At 46.6% G+C, this 17,702-nt stretch overlaps 1 protein-coding gene across 1 annotated transcript in view; it reads right to left on the bottom strand.

Moving 5' to 3' along the window:
• The window catches only part of LOC147617583 (soluble inorganic pyrophosphatase 1-like), a 27,315-nt gene extending 10,570 nt beyond the window's left edge, over positions 1 to 16,745 (bottom strand). Inside the window, exons 1-2 of the mRNA XM_086775875.1 lie at positions 16,479 to 16,745; positions 15,803 to 15,831 (exon numbers count right to left, since the gene is read on the bottom strand). Of these exons, the coding sequence (XP_086632001.1) occupies positions 15,803 to 15,831; positions 16,479 to 16,596 (147 nt within the window). The 5' untranslated portion in view covers positions 16,597 to 16,745. The remainder of the gene's footprint in view (positions 1 to 15,802; positions 15,832 to 16,478) is intronic.
• Between the last annotated feature and the right edge of the window lie 957 nt (positions 16,746 to 17,702).

The raw sequence follows: 17,702 nt of genomic DNA, 5'->3' as shown, positions 1-17,702 counted from the left end.
GCATTGGTTAACCCAAAAGGTAATACGCACCAGGGATCAAGTCAATACGATGATCTACTGCCCGTTCAGGTGGTAAGCCCGAAGGCAGTTCCTTAGGAAATACATCTTGAAACGAATCAAGTATCTTCTGTAATTCTTTGCTTTCAAACACACTTAATTCATTGACATCCATAGAAGGTATGAGAAATGAAGAAAGTGGAATCAATACACAATGGAAAGCAATATACAAAGAAGAATCCATTATATTACCAAAATCAACTGTATTTACAAGAGGTCCCTGAGAGGGATGTATACAATCACCTAAGATACTATACTGGGTGTTCTTATGTTCAAAAGAAAAAATATGACTAGACCAATCTATTTGGACTTGAAGAGTCTTAAACCACTCAATCCCTAATAACAAGTCTACATGTTCTAGATGCAAATATAGCATTCCAGAATATCTTTGTAGTCTTGAATCCGGATCACTAGCATCTCCACCTTTCGATCCCATACTTACCGACCCGCAGGTAGGCGTATCTCATTGGTATGATCGTTGGGCGTTGTATCAAGACCCAATTTCTGCACAAGTTTGTAGTTAACAAAGTTGTGTGAGCTGCCAGGGTCTAGAAGAATGTGGATTCTATGGCCATTCACTTCTCCATAAACTCAGAGAAGATCATGCAAGCCAAAAACTTTAGAGTTGAACAGACAATCAGAACATGTACTAGGGCGAGAGAGTACAGTAAGTGACGTACTTGTCAAAGACAACTGGTTAGCTGCCTTTGGCTTGGGTCCTGCGTTGGTCTTTGCACCCTTTTGCTTCAGGCACTCGTTACGCATGTGTCCTTTTTCTTCGCAGATGAAGCAACCTCCCTCCTTCTTGAGTTTCAAAGCCTTAAGGAGACGTTTCTTCTTCGCTAGTGTCGAAGTTGAATTCTTCGAAGATTGGTCCGAAGACTTTCCTTCAGTCGTGCTAGCCATTGGTACGGAGAACTTCCTTTTGTGCTTGTTCCCCTGCTCGGTAACGGGTTTAGACTTGGAAGAGACCATTGTATCATCATAGATACGAGCGGAATGAATGGCTTCGTCCAAAGTTTTGCATTTGTTGTTTTTAACCTGTAAACGGTATGAGTCGGATAAACCGGCTACAAAGAACCCCAAAAGAGTTGTGGGATCCATCTTCGTAGCTTTCATCTGCAAGTCCCTAAATCTTTGGAGATAGTTCTGCGAGGTCATGGTCAACAACATCATAGTCATCCTGTTTCTTGAAGAATTCTTTCTTGAAGACGTCTTCAAACTATGCCCAAGTCGTTGGTTTAGGGTTGAGTTCCTTCCACCAAAGCAAAGCTTTTCCTGAGAGGAAACCTGCTACTAATTGGATCTTTTTTCCATCGTCATATGGATGGAACTGAAAATGGACTTGCCACGTATGTAGCCAAGTGTCCACTATCTCCTTAGTAGCTGCTTTTGCTCACCCCCAAACTGTTCCGGAGTAATATTGGGGCCCAAAGCAGATGCCAAGGTATCCATATCCGAAAGAGTAGATAGGGTAGTGGTCAACAAAGAGATGGAGTTCTGTAAAGCCTGCATCTGCGCGGCAATTTGTGCTTGACGTTCCGAGGAAGAAGCTTCAAGAGCAACTTGAAATTCTTGGAAATCTGATTTTGACACATAATCGTCGAAAAGATCAGCATCGGTATCTTCCGTAGCCGGCAGGCCTTCATGTTCGATAAGGGGCTCCAACTCGGATTCTTGGGTCGACATCTTGAAGAGGGCAAGGTGAGAGAAAAAATATTTATCTTGCACAAGGAGAGTGCTAGAGAACTCGAGAGCTTGAGAGCTTGAGAACTTGAGAGATGTGTGACTAGAAGCCCGCTTAAGGGGAATATATAGGCTTTCCCAAAAGCTATCTTTAGCTTTTGCTTTTGTGTTTTTTTTTTTTTGTCCTTGTTGACACCCTTGAAGATCTACCACCAATCTCCTCAATCATACACACTCAGTTGTAGAAGTGAACCATCTATATGTGTTTGCATAGGTGTGAAGACCTATTTAGGTGTGAAACACCTCATCTAAGTGTAAGTGTGCCTATATTCAACAAAGAAGGTGGCGCCCTCTAGCCCGTCAGCTGCCGGCTTTGCCCGCGAGACCACGCAAAGGTGTCCAAACTGCCCGTCAACGCCCAGCCAGCGCTGCCCAACCTGCTGACCTCAACTTCGACCAGCGGCGCCCAGTTCGCTTGCCTCCGCTTATCAATCTGTTGTCACACCCTCTATGAGCACGTCGTTGCCATGTTAGCAACTCCTGCGCACTTGTGCATTGGCCATACGACAGCCCTCTTCTGTAGCTCCTTTGTGCCTCATCTCAGGCTCCCACGTCGCCTAAGCCTTGTTGCCACATCAACAGCAGCTGTCGTATTACTGCTACAGCTCTCGTCTGTGCCCTGCACTTCTCTAGCAGCACATCGTTAGCAACTGTATCTGAAAAAGGCCAAAAATCAATTCGGGGTCTTTTCATTTCATGCTGAAAATTGCAAAATCAAAGCTTTTGTAGCCCACAAAAATTAGGGCTTTTCATACATTTGGTGAAAATCAGCAAAATTGAAGACCTTGCATTCAAGAAAAATTGGGGATTTTTAATTTCAAGGCAAAAATCATCAAAATGAAGTTACTGTAATCAGTAAAAATTGGGAAAAGGTCACTGACTCTCTGGATCAAGACGTCTATGTTTGTAGAGCTGCACACACCCCCCTTCCTGCTCCGCGTCGCTGCCAGCGCCCTCCCCCTTGCCCCTGTTTCTGTTCGCCTACCACCCCCCCCCCCGGGCCTGCTCTTCCCCTTCACCGCCGCCTCTTCTCCCCCCCCCCCCCCCCCCCCCCCCCCCCATTTTGCGCCTGTGCCCACCCCCTGTCCTGCCCGACTGCAAGCCCCCCTGCTTCTCCTGCACCCATCCCCCCCTCCCTTCACCGATTGTGCCCTCCCCACCCCCCCCCCTCCCCCTGTCAAAATATGCAGCGGAGACTAACCAAATCTGAGACCACAAGAGCAAGTATAGTGCAGAAAATAGACAGCACAAGAGGAGAGAAATAGGCGTGTAACTCTTCTCTATACACAAGATCCCGAAGACTAAACAAAGATACAATGATGTGGGGGTCATGGGGCCATTTTATATGGCCCCATACATGCAGTCAGCCTGTGCAAAAGCAGCCGACTGGGCCTACATGTCCACGACCAGCCCACTCCAGCAGCCGGCCAGCAAGAGCAGGAGAGGTCGGGGACCACACAGGGAAGTCGGCCAGCATCCAGATCATCTGACCAGCAGTCAGCCAACATCTAGATCAGCCGGGGTGAAGAAAACTGCCTCCCACACCATGGGAAAATAGGGAAAAATGGGGAAAAAATACGGGGAGTGAGGAAAAATGAGAAAACACCTATACAGGGCAGGCACACCCACAACAGAGGCCCTGGTGTCTGATAAAGACAGGAGATGACTTCTAACACCCCCCTCCTTGTAACATGCAGAAGCTCTGGGGGTCTTCTTTCAGCCCTAAACACTACTGGAAACATGCTGATGCAAAACGCAGACATGAAGAGAGAGTAGAGAGAGAGAGAGAGAGGGCTGGAAAATCAGTATATTTCATATGGTACAAAAAGGTACCTAACTGTGCAGCCCTAGGCTGCCTTCATACAAAAGATGGTATACACTCAAATCTGTCCTAGACTAAGGACCCACCCCTTATGGGAGTGAATGGTTACAATGATGAGCACTCTAGGCCTTATATAGCCCCTTGGAATATTGAAAGTGCTGGCCAACCAGCAGTCGGCCAGCCGACTGGACCCTCATAAATAAAACACTGAAGCGCCTATTTTTCTCCATGCAGCCGACAGGTTCTGTACTCAGCCGACAGCATCTTCTGGTCCTTCTCCAATGCCAATCCAAGCCCTGGCTCCGGGTCCACACTGGCCTGCACCTTGTGCTCAAAATCCTAGCTCTAATCTGTTTTTCTTGGCTGCCCCTTCTGGATTAGCTCTGGAAATGTTCATGGCAATGCTTGCACATGACATTCCTTTCCTTTCTGCACCTGCCCCCCTGCTGGCTTTTCTTGTGCCCGCCCCTCTCTCTCCTCTCCTCCCCTCCTCCTTCGCGATCCCTCCTCCCCCCCCCTTTTTCCTCCCGTCAGCGCCTCCCTCCCCCCGCACTTGTCTCGCCCCCCCTTCCCTTCGCTCTCTAGCCCCACTTGTGCCTCATTCCCTTCCGCTTCCCCTTATTCATCTCCTACTTGTTCCTCTGGCAACACCCTCAGCTTGTGGGCTGTTCTCTATTTTAGGCAAGTTTCGGCCTCCTCTAGTCTTCGCCCCCAGGAGCACTCCATGGCAGCCGCTCCATCTCCCCCGCCCGAGGCCGCCGTTACATGCCTTTCTTTTTCTAAAGCGGACCTGCGGCTTCTCACTACGACTGTTGCATCCCTAGAGGCCTCCACTCTGGTATGCAAGATTGTCGGTAGCGCCCCACGCGCGGGCAACTCAGATATCTTCTTCAAGCCATCCTCCTAGGTGGACCTACAAAGATCACAAACATTCATCCTCTGGGGCATGGCTACTACCAAGTTGAGTTCGATTCGCCAACAGCGTTTGATCTTGTAATGCAGTTGAGCCCCGTTGCATTGCGTACCGCCCAGGCCTTCTTTGCGCGGTAGCAACACGGCTTCGACCCGGCATCCAACCCTCTAGCTAGAGTTTCAGGCTTTCCCGTGACAATCTGCTTCCCAAGCCTCAGGAGAAGGAATACCTTTCTCTTCTCCCGGTGATCGATGGAGCCATTGGGAGAGTGATGGAATCCCCTCCCACTGCCACTTCGTCCCTCGCACGGGTGGCCGGGATTCCATCTCTTCGCATCTATATCACCTCGCCGAAGGCAGTGCCCCATGTTATATCCGTTCCTTGCCTTCGGTGAGACCCCGTCATTCAATGTGTGGAGTACTCAAGCCTTCCCAGCCAATGCTTCATCTACCGGCAGATGGGACACCTTGCCAAAGCTTGCCCCTGACGTCAGTCTAGGAGACCGCCTCCGGTGGTCCCCCACCACCCCCCCCTGGGTCCCTATTCAAATCTGCTCCACAGAGTAGAGAGCAGTGTTGCCAGGCGTTTCTGAAACGGCAGGTATGAAACGGGTTTCACACGTTTTGAAACGTTTCATAAAAGGTAAGAAACGGGTCCAAAAAGGTTTCAAACAAAATAGAAAAAATTTGAATATTTTTAACTTGGAATATACCAAAAAAAATGTATTTAGCCCTATGACATAACTTATAAGAGACCACACAAAGTTCACCATGCTAGATGCATCTGAAAATACATGGCTCACCCAATCAAGCTGCCCTTGTAAAACTGCTCCAAATTCACCCTATATTGCCCAAGGCAAGTAGCCTTGGGCCTCAATAGAGCAAGGGGAGAAAGATATGCAAGAAATATTGAGCACAGAGTAAAAAGCGTGCTTCTCTGTGAGCTCTGCAGAGAAAATGTACATAAAGCACAAAAGAAAATTACCCCCAGGGACACCAAGGAGCACACGGGGATTTCACACGTGCACTATCATTGGCCAACTAGTACACACACCGTCGGAACCGCCTCTGGAAAACACGCACGAAAAAAACGTACGAAATGATGGCAATGTGGTCTAGGACATTATTAAAATCGAGCTGAAAAAAAACACGTTTCATATAGTACGAAACGTTTCGTACGTTTCCTCCAGGCGCAAGAAATGCGTTTCTATGCATTACTAGTAGAGAGGAAGGAAGGCCCTCAGACAATCAAGCATCCGGATACGCCAGGGTTGACTCTACTACCAAAGAGTGGCGGACCGTTGGCCCATGCTAAGGCTGTTAGACGACCACCAAAGCCGAGCGTTGCCGCACCGTGCGCCAGGCTGGCAGAGTATAGGAGTATTCAGTTCTGTCAAAGAACCATTATGAGCATTTATTCGCAGCACCCACCAGTCAGTGATGGACCCTCTCCTGTCAATTGCGAGGGCTCCTCCGGCCCCACCAGTTTGGCGGCCACTTCCCCATCGAGATTCCTCCTCCGGTTCTCAATTTCAATGAGGCCTACTGGCCCCACTAATCCCCCGGCATGCTCCTCCCAGCACCCTCCCGCTCTGGAGTCCCTTTCCCACCCGCTTCCTTTTCCTTCCTTTCCTCCCCCCCCATCCCACTCGGCATCCCCCCCCTTCAGTTTCCAGTGAGGCCTATTGGCCCCAGTGATCCCCCGACATGCTCCTCCTAGCACCCTCCCACTTCGGAGTCCCTTTGCCACCCGCACCCTTCTCCTTCATTTCCTCCTCCCCACCTCGCCCCCCTCCTCCTCCTCCGTCCTCCTCGCCTCCAACTCTTCCCACTAGAGCCCCCTCTACCCCATCCTCTTCCTATGAGCCCACCCTCCGCCTCTCCAAAGCACTCCCGTCGCCCTCCAACAACCCCCACCCCGGAATGGAGATAGCCAGCGAGTTCCGTTCGCCGCTTGATTCATCGTTTCTTTGAGCCCGGTTGAGATGACCATAGCCGCTTCTCCGGTAAGCGCTCTCCCGCCATAGTCCCTGGGAGGGCACCCAGGATCTTGGGGCAGCTTGTGGATTACAATTTCTTCCGATGTCTCCTGGCGGAAGAGAGAGATTTCAAGGAGACAATAGCCCCCATTCGGATTTGCGTGTTTTTCACCACTCCAGACCTTCTACACCAAAGAGTGGCGCGATGATCTTCTCTTTTCCTTTGAGTGCAGCCCCGGGGACCGAGTGGGACTCGGAGTCAGTGGCTGCCGCCATCCAGGGAGATGCTGTTGAGCTTTCTCACCATCTTCACAATCTTCACCCTTCTGATCCCTTTTCCACCAAAAAGGTTATGCTCCTGGATAGCCAACAAGGACAACTTCCACTCAGTTGTAACCATCTCATCTAATATAGCTGCATTGCATTTGCATTGAATATCAAAACACAACACTGAGCCGGAACGGGCAGCCCCCTGTAGGAACTGCTTTATTCCAATGTATAAAAGGGTTACAACCAAACCAAGGTGCAGGTGCAAAACTGCACCGGATTTTCCACAAAGCTTCCTCAACAAACACTTGCCCAGGAATCAAAGCACAAAACGGTCCAAGAACCAATACGAATCAACAGCCCAGTGCAGTGTCAAACCCAACACCGAACTTTGTGCCAAAACAGCCCCAAAAAAGGCTCTCAAAACAGTCCCTAATACCTCCAAACACAGCCCCTGAACCAATGCCCAAGAGGGAGTGGTGAAGAGAGGAGAAGAAATGGCCCAGCTGCTGTACCTATGTACAACTTAAGCAAAATAGAGAGAAGAACCCGACTGCTGTACCACTGTACGGCCTGCACTTCAAGAACAAGAGAGAGGAGAGAGCTGTGGTACTGTTCGGCCTGATGTCCAGCAAAGGAAAACGACTGTTTCTGTACAGCCAGCGCACTGCTGCTGTTGTATGGACAGCAAAGAAAGACAGAAAGTGTGCTGTCCACCTGTAAGAGAGGTCTGATGCACTTGCTGTACGATCAGCGCTTAGCCACCTGCTACAGGGTACGGCCAGGGAAGAAGAGAAGAAGAGAGCTGCCCACCTGTACGGCCGCGAGAGAGAGAGAGAGAGAGAGAGAGAGAGGACTATCCACCTGTACGGCCAGCGAAGAAAAGAGAGAGAGAGAGAGAGAGAGAGTGCGAGCATTCTGCAACTGCTGTCCCCATCTTCTGTACGACCAGCACACTGGAGAGAGAGAGAGAGAGGAAAACTGTAGTCAGCCAGCCGAGGAGAGAGAGAGCGAGAGAGAGAGAGAGAGAGAGAGAGAGAGAGAGAGAACTCCAATGGGATGTACCTCCCAAAAAGAGAAGCCCCCAGCTCCTTTTAATGAAGTCGACCAGCAAGAGGCAGATGTGCCTAAAAATACTAGTTTTTGTGCTTTTTCACAAGTTTGATGGCCAAGTTTGCTTTATGCGCCTCCTCCTGTCCACATATACATGCCCAAAAATAATAACAAGCCCGGCCACGCTTAAGTGATGTGTGAACACACCGACTTATAAACATTATAAATCACTTTATACGCTAAAAATCCCATGCTGCTTTTGCTCAGAAGCCATCTTTCAGGCAAAACTTTGCCAGTAAGTGCTCCAACTTTCTTCTGTGGAAAATCCCCGTTCACACCTTGGTTTCCCAACAGAGTGCCAAACAGCAATTGGTGGCACTTCGCCCTAGGACGGATTGTGATTATTCCCCATCTAAACCCATGCCCAAGACTCTTCGAGTGGAGGGCAATTCGACAGTTCCGCCTCCCACAAAGATTGATATGCGGATAGCCTCATGGAATATTCAGGGTTTAGGGGGGGCCTCAATGCTTTCAGAGACAAGGCATCCTCCAAGGAGAGCTTCACATAGCTACAATTGGGGGATCTATCAACATTCTTTTCCTCCACGAGCACCACCTTTCCGCGGGGCACACCTGCCGTTGCGGGAAGATTTTACCAAGTAGGAGTCGCACTTTCTGGTCTCCATCCTTTGGCCCCTCAGGAACGCAAGGAGGAGTTTGTATTTATGTCAATGAGCAGTTTTTACCGATAGTGACAAGCTCAAAAGTCATAGTTCCTCGATGAGCACAGTGGGTTACCATTTGGTTGGAAAGGATTGCGTGGGCTTCCTCAATGTTTATGCCCCGAACACCGCTACAAAGCCATCTTTTGGAGCACAGTTCGGCAAGCCCTTTCTCGGGCTGACTTTTGGTGCATGGGTGGAGACTTTAACATGATTGAGGCAGAAGAGGACATACTTGGAGGAGGCACGGCCACAGTCTCAGGAGCAGAGTACACTGCCTGATACTGGCACTCAGGGGGGACAAGACCCTTGGCATCTTCCAGAGTTTGGGCACAGCCATGGGAGCCTAAGCTTCTCGCGGGCAGATAGGAGGAGCAACGGCCCCAACCTCTCTCAACTTGACAAGTTTTATGTTGATGAGTGCGCTTGCGACTGTGGGGATATGATCGATATCTTGGCAAGCACTACTTTTTCAGATCACGCTCCGGTTATTCTGTCCTTAGAGGACCCTTGGAGGCAAGACAAGCAAGCGGGCTCTAGAGATCTGCAGCAGGATAGAGCAGATATGGGCAAGACTAGATTTTATTTCACGTTCTGTGCGTGCACATTGGATAAGGGCCTCAGGGAGATCAACAGATTCTTATAGGAGGCACCCAGAGTAGATTGGAGGGATTTTGGGAGCAGGAGAGGAGTCTGTGCTTCTCTACAGCAGCTTCAGGAGAGCTCCCCAGGTAGCCCTTGGATTGAAAGTCAACTTGCTGCCGCCCTCATGGAGATTAGATCCATAGAGGAGAGGAGGGTGGAGCACAGATACCATGCCAAAGCTTCTTTCTGGACCCAGGCTGACGACAGAGTCACAGGGGATTTCTTTGAGATAGCCGGCCCCCACAGGCGGAGAGTCGGCATTCGCAGGTTGCATGGCTAGGATGGAGCTATTGTTTCTGATCCCCCCCATTGTGAGAGCCATCGCCACGGATTTTTTTCGATCTCTTCTCACTGGTGCCCCATTATCCCCACAGGTGATGGACGCACGCGAGAGGGTCTGGCGGCACATGAGAGAGGTGGTTCCCCCCGCTCTTCAATCCTTCTTATTGACTCCATTCATTGCTGAGGAGCTGGCGGAGGCACTGACAGCACTTCCCACGGGCAAATGCCCAAGGGTAGATGGGCTTACAATCTCTTTCTTTCTTCGTCACTAGGACCTCATGGAAGGCGGCCTTCGAGCTACCTTCAATGAGATTATGATCACAGGTGCCATGCCAGAAAGGCTTTCAAAGGGTTTGATTCACTTGATTCCTAAGGAGGGTGGTGACAAATTGGAGATCCGACAGTGGAGACCCATCACTCTTCTTGGGACCACCTACAAGATTTCGGCCAAGGCCATCAGCAGGAGACTTCAACTTTTCCTCCCTGACTTTATTCATAACACTCAGATAGGCTTTGTTCAAGATCGGAGCATTTTGGACAACATCTTCACCTTCTGGGAGGCGACAGCTTCGTCACGCTACGGCATCAGGACCTCATAGTGCTACTCCTAGACTTTGAGAAAGCTTATGATAGGGTGGATTGGAGCTTTCTGGCGGTCACTATGAGCCGGATGGAGTTCCCCGTGGAGTGGATCTAAGGTGTTTCAGGACTTCACACAGCTTCGCACACTCAGGTTCTCATTCAAGGAGAACCTGGAGACAGATTTCCCCTCACCCACTCGGTCCGGAAGGGCTGCCCTCTGGCACCTTATCTTTTCTTATTCGTTGCCGAAGCCATGAGCAGTTTTCTCTCAGCTTAGGGGACGGGGCTCCAGGGATTACTTCTCCCCCTCCGCACTCAAGAGGAGCTGTTGGACTCAGAGTTTGCATATGATACAGCAACTTGCCTTTTTGGAGACGTGGGGAATCTACAAAGATTCGCTGAGGCGATCGAGATCTTTTGTTGCGCATCAGGAGCGCAAATCAACTGGCACAAATAGTGTGGCTTCTAGGTAGGCTCTACACCCACCCCGACTTTGCGTCTAGTTGAGGCTTTCTAGTGGATTTCGACGGGCACTCCAGTTCGCTATCTTAGCTGTCAGGTGGACATCAATATCTCCCCGGAACAACAACTCGCCCCCCTTCTTCTGAGCCTTCGGAAGAAGCTTTTGTACTGGAGTTCCGCGAAACTCTCCCTAGCTAGCAAAGTGGTGGTGGCGAACTAGGTCCTTCCTGCCACCATGTGGTACATTACTTCTTGTTGGGCCTTCTCCCGAGCATGTATCGGTCACGTACAACGGTTGATCCGAAATTTCTTATGGGCGAGGCTGCCAGGGCCAAGGTGGTATGGAGAGTGATCATTCAACCACGACGCAAAGGGGGCCTAGGCATCATTGACCCTGCTATTCAGAGTCGTGCCCTACTAGGCAAGCTGATTGTTGGAGGTCTCCTTCTCAGTGGTAAGCCTTGGAAGGACTTCCTCTTGGCCTGGATTTCAGCTCGCACCCCGAGTCTAGGGGGCCCTTGGCCATAGAGCACCAGATGGATCTTCACTGAGATGCAGGCCTACAGATTTAGCCCTACCTTTGAGGACAGATTTGCAGCAAGTTGACTCGGAGCTTGGGATCATTTGAGGCCGACCCTTAGGCAGCTAGCTCCAGTTGCCTCAGAGGAGCACCTTCGGCAGCCATTGATCTGGAATCCATTGATCCATTTACCCAATAGCCACATGTTGGGGGCCCGACCTCATGTATCATAGGGCACCTTGAGCTTAGGACCTGCTAGGTCCCTTGGAGATTGGCTTGCCCACAGGCAGTTACCCAGGAGGTTCAGGAGAGAGGTTTGGCAAGGATCCGAGGTAGAGACAGGCTCAACATCAACATCGACTCTTTTATTCCTCGCGAGTGGCTGACTCCTATCCCAGACCCGACTCCCCCAGTGTGGCTAGGTGTGTTTACCAAGCATGATATCATTGTGGCAGTCCACGAAGCGGATGAGAGCAGTGATTTGCTCACTTTTTCTATTGGATCCCATGGTAGATTAGAGAGATCCGAGCCCCCCTTGGATCTCTCTAATGCCCATAATGTCAAACAAAGCTCTCCAAAAGATGCTCGTAGTCCTGGAATCTCTATCCCCTACAATGGACTTGGCATACCATGTTGTTTGAACACTTGTGCCACAAATATCTTGACCATACGCTCACGCTTAATGGTCTTTCTAACCGGCAAGAAGTGGACTTGCTTGCTAAACCTGTCAACAATGGTCCAAATAGAATCATTGCCTTGCTAAGTACAAGGCAAATCCATGATAAAGTCCATTGCAATACTTTCCCATGGCTATGAGAGAATAGGCAACGGCTGAAGCGAACCTGGAGCCTTTTGCTTGTTAAACTTGACCTTCTAGCATGTGATACATGCACGTACATATACCTCAATATCCTTGTGCATACTTGGCCAAAAGCAATAGCACTCAATCCTGCAAGTAGTAGGCATGATACCTCTATGTCCTACAATGGAGGAGCATGGCACTCATCAATAACCTTTTGCCTCATGTTAGACACAACACATAGACAGTTATTCTCCATGAGTTACCCCTCTTTGATACAAAAGAGGCATGTGCATGTCCAGCCACTAAATCCGTCCATATATGCCCAAAATCAGCATCTGTATGGTACAATTTACGCATAGCAGACAAGTCTTTGTGTGAGGCAACTGACACTGCAACCACATATGGCTTTATGGACAATGCATCTACCACTACGTTCTTCTTTCCTGGAGTGTGTATAATCAGAAAATGAAACATAGACAAAAAGTTAGCCATCCTCATATGCTTCTCCGAAAGCTTTGTTTGCATCAAGAAGTACCTTAGGCTTCAATGATCTATCTTGACCATTAAATCCGCTTAAAGAAGGTAGTGTTTCCAAATAGTCAAGGCATGAATTACAACCAACAGCTCCTTCTCATAGATACCCAAAGTGTTGCATGCGCAGAAGCCTTGCCGTACTAATCCACAACCCTAAGCTTGATTAAAAACATTGATGCTGATAAACTGCACGTGACATTCCCTCTTGCTAAACTTGATGACGGGGTGGACACTACATCATCCTTCCTCCCTGGATTGCTAGGGACTTTGACTTATTGCTACTGACTTCGACTTCTACTTTACTGACTTTGACTTGAACTGATATTTTTGTTTGAACACCTTCACTCTTGATCTCCACTTTCAAGTCTTGCTGAAGAACTGAGCATCTATTTAACTAGGAAAAAGGTCAAAAGGTCCCAAATACATAGGGTATGTGCCTTTTATAGTACCAAGGCCCCATATGCCTTGGTACCATTACACATGTCTAAATGTACCTAAAGCCCCATGTGCCTAGGCCCATCCCTCATGTGCATGTGCATACAAAAATGGCTTTGTTATAGATACCCATGAAAACTTATCGATGTCCTCTCTCTCTCTCTCTCTCTCTCTCTCTCTCTCTCTCTCATGAGAGTGTGCACGTTCTTTCATTTCCTCATCAATACCCCACAACTAACTCTCCCCCCAATTTCCCTTCCTCAGAATTCATTGGGGCTTTACCTCTCTCAATTCTAATTTCTTGTTCCTGCAATTCTAGCTTCTATCCCTCTGTTCACTAAACACAATCGGGTTCACCATTGGTAACATTACGCAATATAGCATCACAGATATGTAGCCAATTCAACCCTAAACCAACATTGCAAAGTCTAATTTTTAGATTAGCTTCATTAATAGTAATCCTAAAATCAATAGACGGCTCTTCCCTTAATTTCACCACCCAACTATAGAATAGCTTCTTCTTGCACGACCCTTTCCACAAAACCCTCAGTTGGGTAACTTGGAGCACGAGTGCAAATGATGCCCCCCCTGAATCTAGAGTCTAGATGCTCTGCTAGCATGGTACACACCACAACGGAATCACCCATCTCATTCTCCTCCACAATGGATTTGGAGAGAGAGTCTAAAACTCACTTAATGACTCCTCTTTGTCCTCGGAATCTGGAATGGACTCTAGGATGGGTTGGCCTTCATCTGTATGGATCACCTCCAACCCTGAAAGTGTCTTCTCCTTGGGCTCATCCTCTAGAATCTGCTCCTTTCTTGGGGACTCTGTCACCAATACCATTTCCTCTCTTGACAACTTTCCGGCATCCTCAAACACACCCTCCTGGTGGTGAGCTGCATCTATGGATGGACTTACCACTGCATGTGCTACCTTTCTTGCTTGGATCCCTTGTCGGCAAGCTGCCAATTGGCTCTCCAACTACTCGATATTCTCCTCACTCCTCTCTATCCTATATGGTGCCACTATGCTCTTGTAGAGATCGATGTTGGTGGACCATATTTTCTTCCAAGAAACCAAAGAGCTCTCAGACATCTGCCGATTCCCGAAACTCCATGTTATACACACGTGTACCTGCTGCAGTTGTAAGTGAAGAAGAACAAACACAACTTTGTGGTTAAGCACTAGGCGAAAGTTTCATCCTTGCGCAATGAAGGGTGAGCACTCCGATGCTGGATCTGCCACCGACCCTCCTAATGTCTGTATAATTTTCTCATAAACTCATGTTTCCCCTGATTGTTGCTCTTTAACACTTGCTTTGTGATATGTAAATTGCCCTACACATTAGACAACATGAGGCACAGGCCCGAATTGATACAGAAGCATGAACAACCAGGATGCATCTACACATGCACACTTCACGTCGCACATCCCAAGGACTAATATTTAAAACAATAACCCACACACTCGCCACATTCACAACCATTTCTGGTGTAGAAAAGATAGAACCAACAAAATAGAATCCCTTGCAACCAATCTTCTCACTTTCTCTGATCTGTCATCCATCAATAGCCAGCTTATTTGTCCTGACAATCCTGCATAAAAGAAGGCACTTTCCACTCTCACTCCTCTAATTATGCTCTCTAATATTCTCCTCTGCTTGGTTGTTACTCCATATCCACTATATCCATGCTCCATCTGTCTTATTCATAATAATACTTTTCTTTACTCTTACAAAGAAGTTTTTATTGACCTAATCAAGAGCACCTAAGGGATGCCCAATCCATTGTGTTTACCTCCTTAATGCATTCATGCTATACATCTCCCCTTTAGGCTTCATTCTCCTTATTTCAATGTCAAAAGCTTCCAATTTTGACACCTTGCACCACTATCTGATACATGTGCACTCTGCAAAGCATTCAAGTCATCAAGCTTACACATGAGGGGTAGCACACAGTGTGCACACATGATGGGCACTTGACATCTGTGCATCCACTTTCTCACTTGCTACAGCCACTTTCTCAAGCTTGGGTGTCTAACCATCTTTATCCCTCTTCGGTATCTAAACTATAGGATTCTCCTGTGCTTATTGACAGGCATATCACTAGAAAAAGGGAAAATTTTAAAACATTCACAATTGGCCACTTACTCAGTAAATGCCTGTAGAAGATGTGAAGAGACTCAGAGAGGGAGCTTTTCACATAAACACTTGCAATTGGATGCTTAAACAAGCACTCCTGCGAGCTCTAAGGCTGACTGGTAAGACTAGATGCAGACTTGCAGGTCCTACTTTTGAACCAATGTCATAACCTATTAAAATAAAGTTCTTTTTTAAAAAAGCACTAGGCACAGACATTAGCATAACCCTGAAATCACCACTAAGTTAATTGTGCATGCTTTGACACAATGCCTGAATTATCACTAAGTTAATGCTTTGGCATCATGGTCTCACAAGTAGTGTAGGGCCACCTCTGCTTAGGTGTAATCTGTGAATAACCACTAAGTTAATGCTTTGGCATCATGGTCTCACAAGTAGTGTAGGGCCACCTCTGCTTAGGTGTAATCTGTGAATAACCACTAAGTTAATTAATCATGCATTTGCACCATGCCTATATAGTACCAGAAGCTACCATTGGACCAATAAGGTACTTGGGCGCCTCAATATCACCAAAAAATAGTATAGTGCGTACATGCTTTGCACATGGGTACTGCCTCGATATCACCAAAACTAGAGTAGTGCCTGCATTTCTTGGCGCACGCATATTGCCTCAATATTAGTGGTGCCTGCATGCTTTGGCGGGCATGTCTGGTATCATGGCACTTTGCAAAAGTAAGTCATAGCATGTGGGTGGGTTGATTTCCTTTTTTTAATACAAATCTTTTTTTTTTTTAATCTTACACTATTTGCAAATCTAAATCCACTTACGCAAACAATCAGCCTTGCTTCTGTAAATCAGAAGAGAAAGTAGGTAGCTTACACAGTTGAAAACCGATGGAGCTCCAGGCCCTGCAACAAAGCTTTGTAGACGGGAGTAAGCAGCAAGGACTCTCTCTCTCGCTCTCTCTCTCTCTCTCTCTCTCTCTCTCTCACACACACACACACATTAGCATCATGGAAAGAGAATGTGTGTCAGTGTGCTCTCTTTGTCTCTCTCTCAGATTAGCTATAAAATTCCTGGGGTGTGTGTGAGTGTGTGTTGGGAACCAGCTATGGCGATTGACAAAAAAACCACAACCTATTCTTTTACTAATGTATGAATTATATTGCCCCAACGGAACGCTAGAGAGATATGATGCAAACTGCCATAGCTTATAATCTGTCCCTCAACATATCAAGTTTATAATTATCATATTACATGTTCAATCGCATGGTTAGATTGGACTGTAATATGCGTGCTACCATGCATACCCGAGTGGCGCTTGCAAACCCAAGCTCTCTCTGTCTCTCTGTCTCTCTCTCTCTCTCTCTCTCTCTCTCAAATACAGAGAGAGAAAAATACACAGTAAGAAAGTTCTTTGTGTGAATTTCCATAGCCGTCCACGCCACCTCCCTCTCCCTCTCCCTCTCCCTCACACACACACACGCATATATACATGCAAATCTATGCATAGTCTCTCTCTCTCTCTCTCACACACACACACACAGAAGCTCACCGATTTCCACGTCGTGCCAGGGATGAGCGGCGACAGATCTGCGCGTGTACGAGGAGAGAATGCGATTGTTGAGTGGCACAGAAACAAAGCTACCTTCAGCCGTGCTACCAGCTGCCATGTTTAACCACTAAATAAAACAACAGCAGAAACCACAAGGGAAGCGCTTAAAGACTCGAAAGAAAAAGTGCTGTTATTTATTTAATATTGTGAAAAAGGAAAAAACAGTGTAGGGGACGTAGCGACCCATCTTTGTCGGAGGAGCAACCCAACCCTTAGGCTTGAGATCCCCACTAGTTTCTTATCTTTGGCCTAAATTAAAACCTTTCTCATAAAAATTATCTTTTATGCATACTTCTATGCATGAAAATCAAATATGATAAAAGTAACACTTTTATAATAAAAAAATTATCTTTTATGCATACTTCTATGCATGAAAATCAAATATGATAAAAGTAACACTTTTACAATAAAATAATAATCTTTTATGCATACCTCTATGCATGAAAATCAAATATGATAAAAGTAACACTTTTACAATAAAATAATAATCTTTTATGCATACCTCCATGCATGAAAATCAAATATGATAAAAGTAACACTTTTATAATAAAGAATTTATCTTTTATGCATACTTCTATGTATGAAAATCAAATATGATAAAAGTAACACTTTTACAATAAAATAATAATCTTTTATGCATACGTCTATGCGTGAAAATCAAATATTATAAAAGTAACACTTTTACAATAAAATAATAATCTTCTATGCATATCTCTATGCATGAAAATCAAATATGATAAAAGTAACACTTTTATAATAAAAAAATATCTTTTATGCATACTTCTATGCATAAAAATCAAATATAATAAAAGTAATACTTTTATAATAAAACTATATTTCTTTTATACAAACAATAAAATGCATCTTCTATGCATGAAAATGATACTTTAGAATATAGAAATCATAAGGATTACTCTTTTAGAATAATGAAAGATATTATTATGGTCCCCATCTCAACCTTTCCAATTATTATTTTTAGAATATATTCTCTTTTTTTCTTGTTTCTCCAAATGAAATCCTAGAAAACCACTTTTTTAAAAGCTTTTGACAAATATGTAGATCTCTCTCTCTCTCTCTCTCTCTCTCTCACACACACACACACACTCACATTCTTTTTCAGTGATGAGAGAGCTATGTTTATGTTTGTTTTTGTTGATGATGTAT

This window comes from Cibotium barometz, chromosome 36 (assembly GCF_041138505.1).
Source record: "Cibotium barometz isolate CiBa-2024 chromosome 36, ASM4113850v1, whole genome shotgun sequence".
Classification (NCBI taxonomy): Eukaryota; Viridiplantae; Streptophyta; class Polypodiopsida; order Cyatheales; family Cibotiaceae; genus Cibotium; species Cibotium barometz.
The sequence above is the reverse complement of the archived record's forward strand: the minus strand, read 5'-3'. Positions and strand labels throughout refer to the sequence as shown.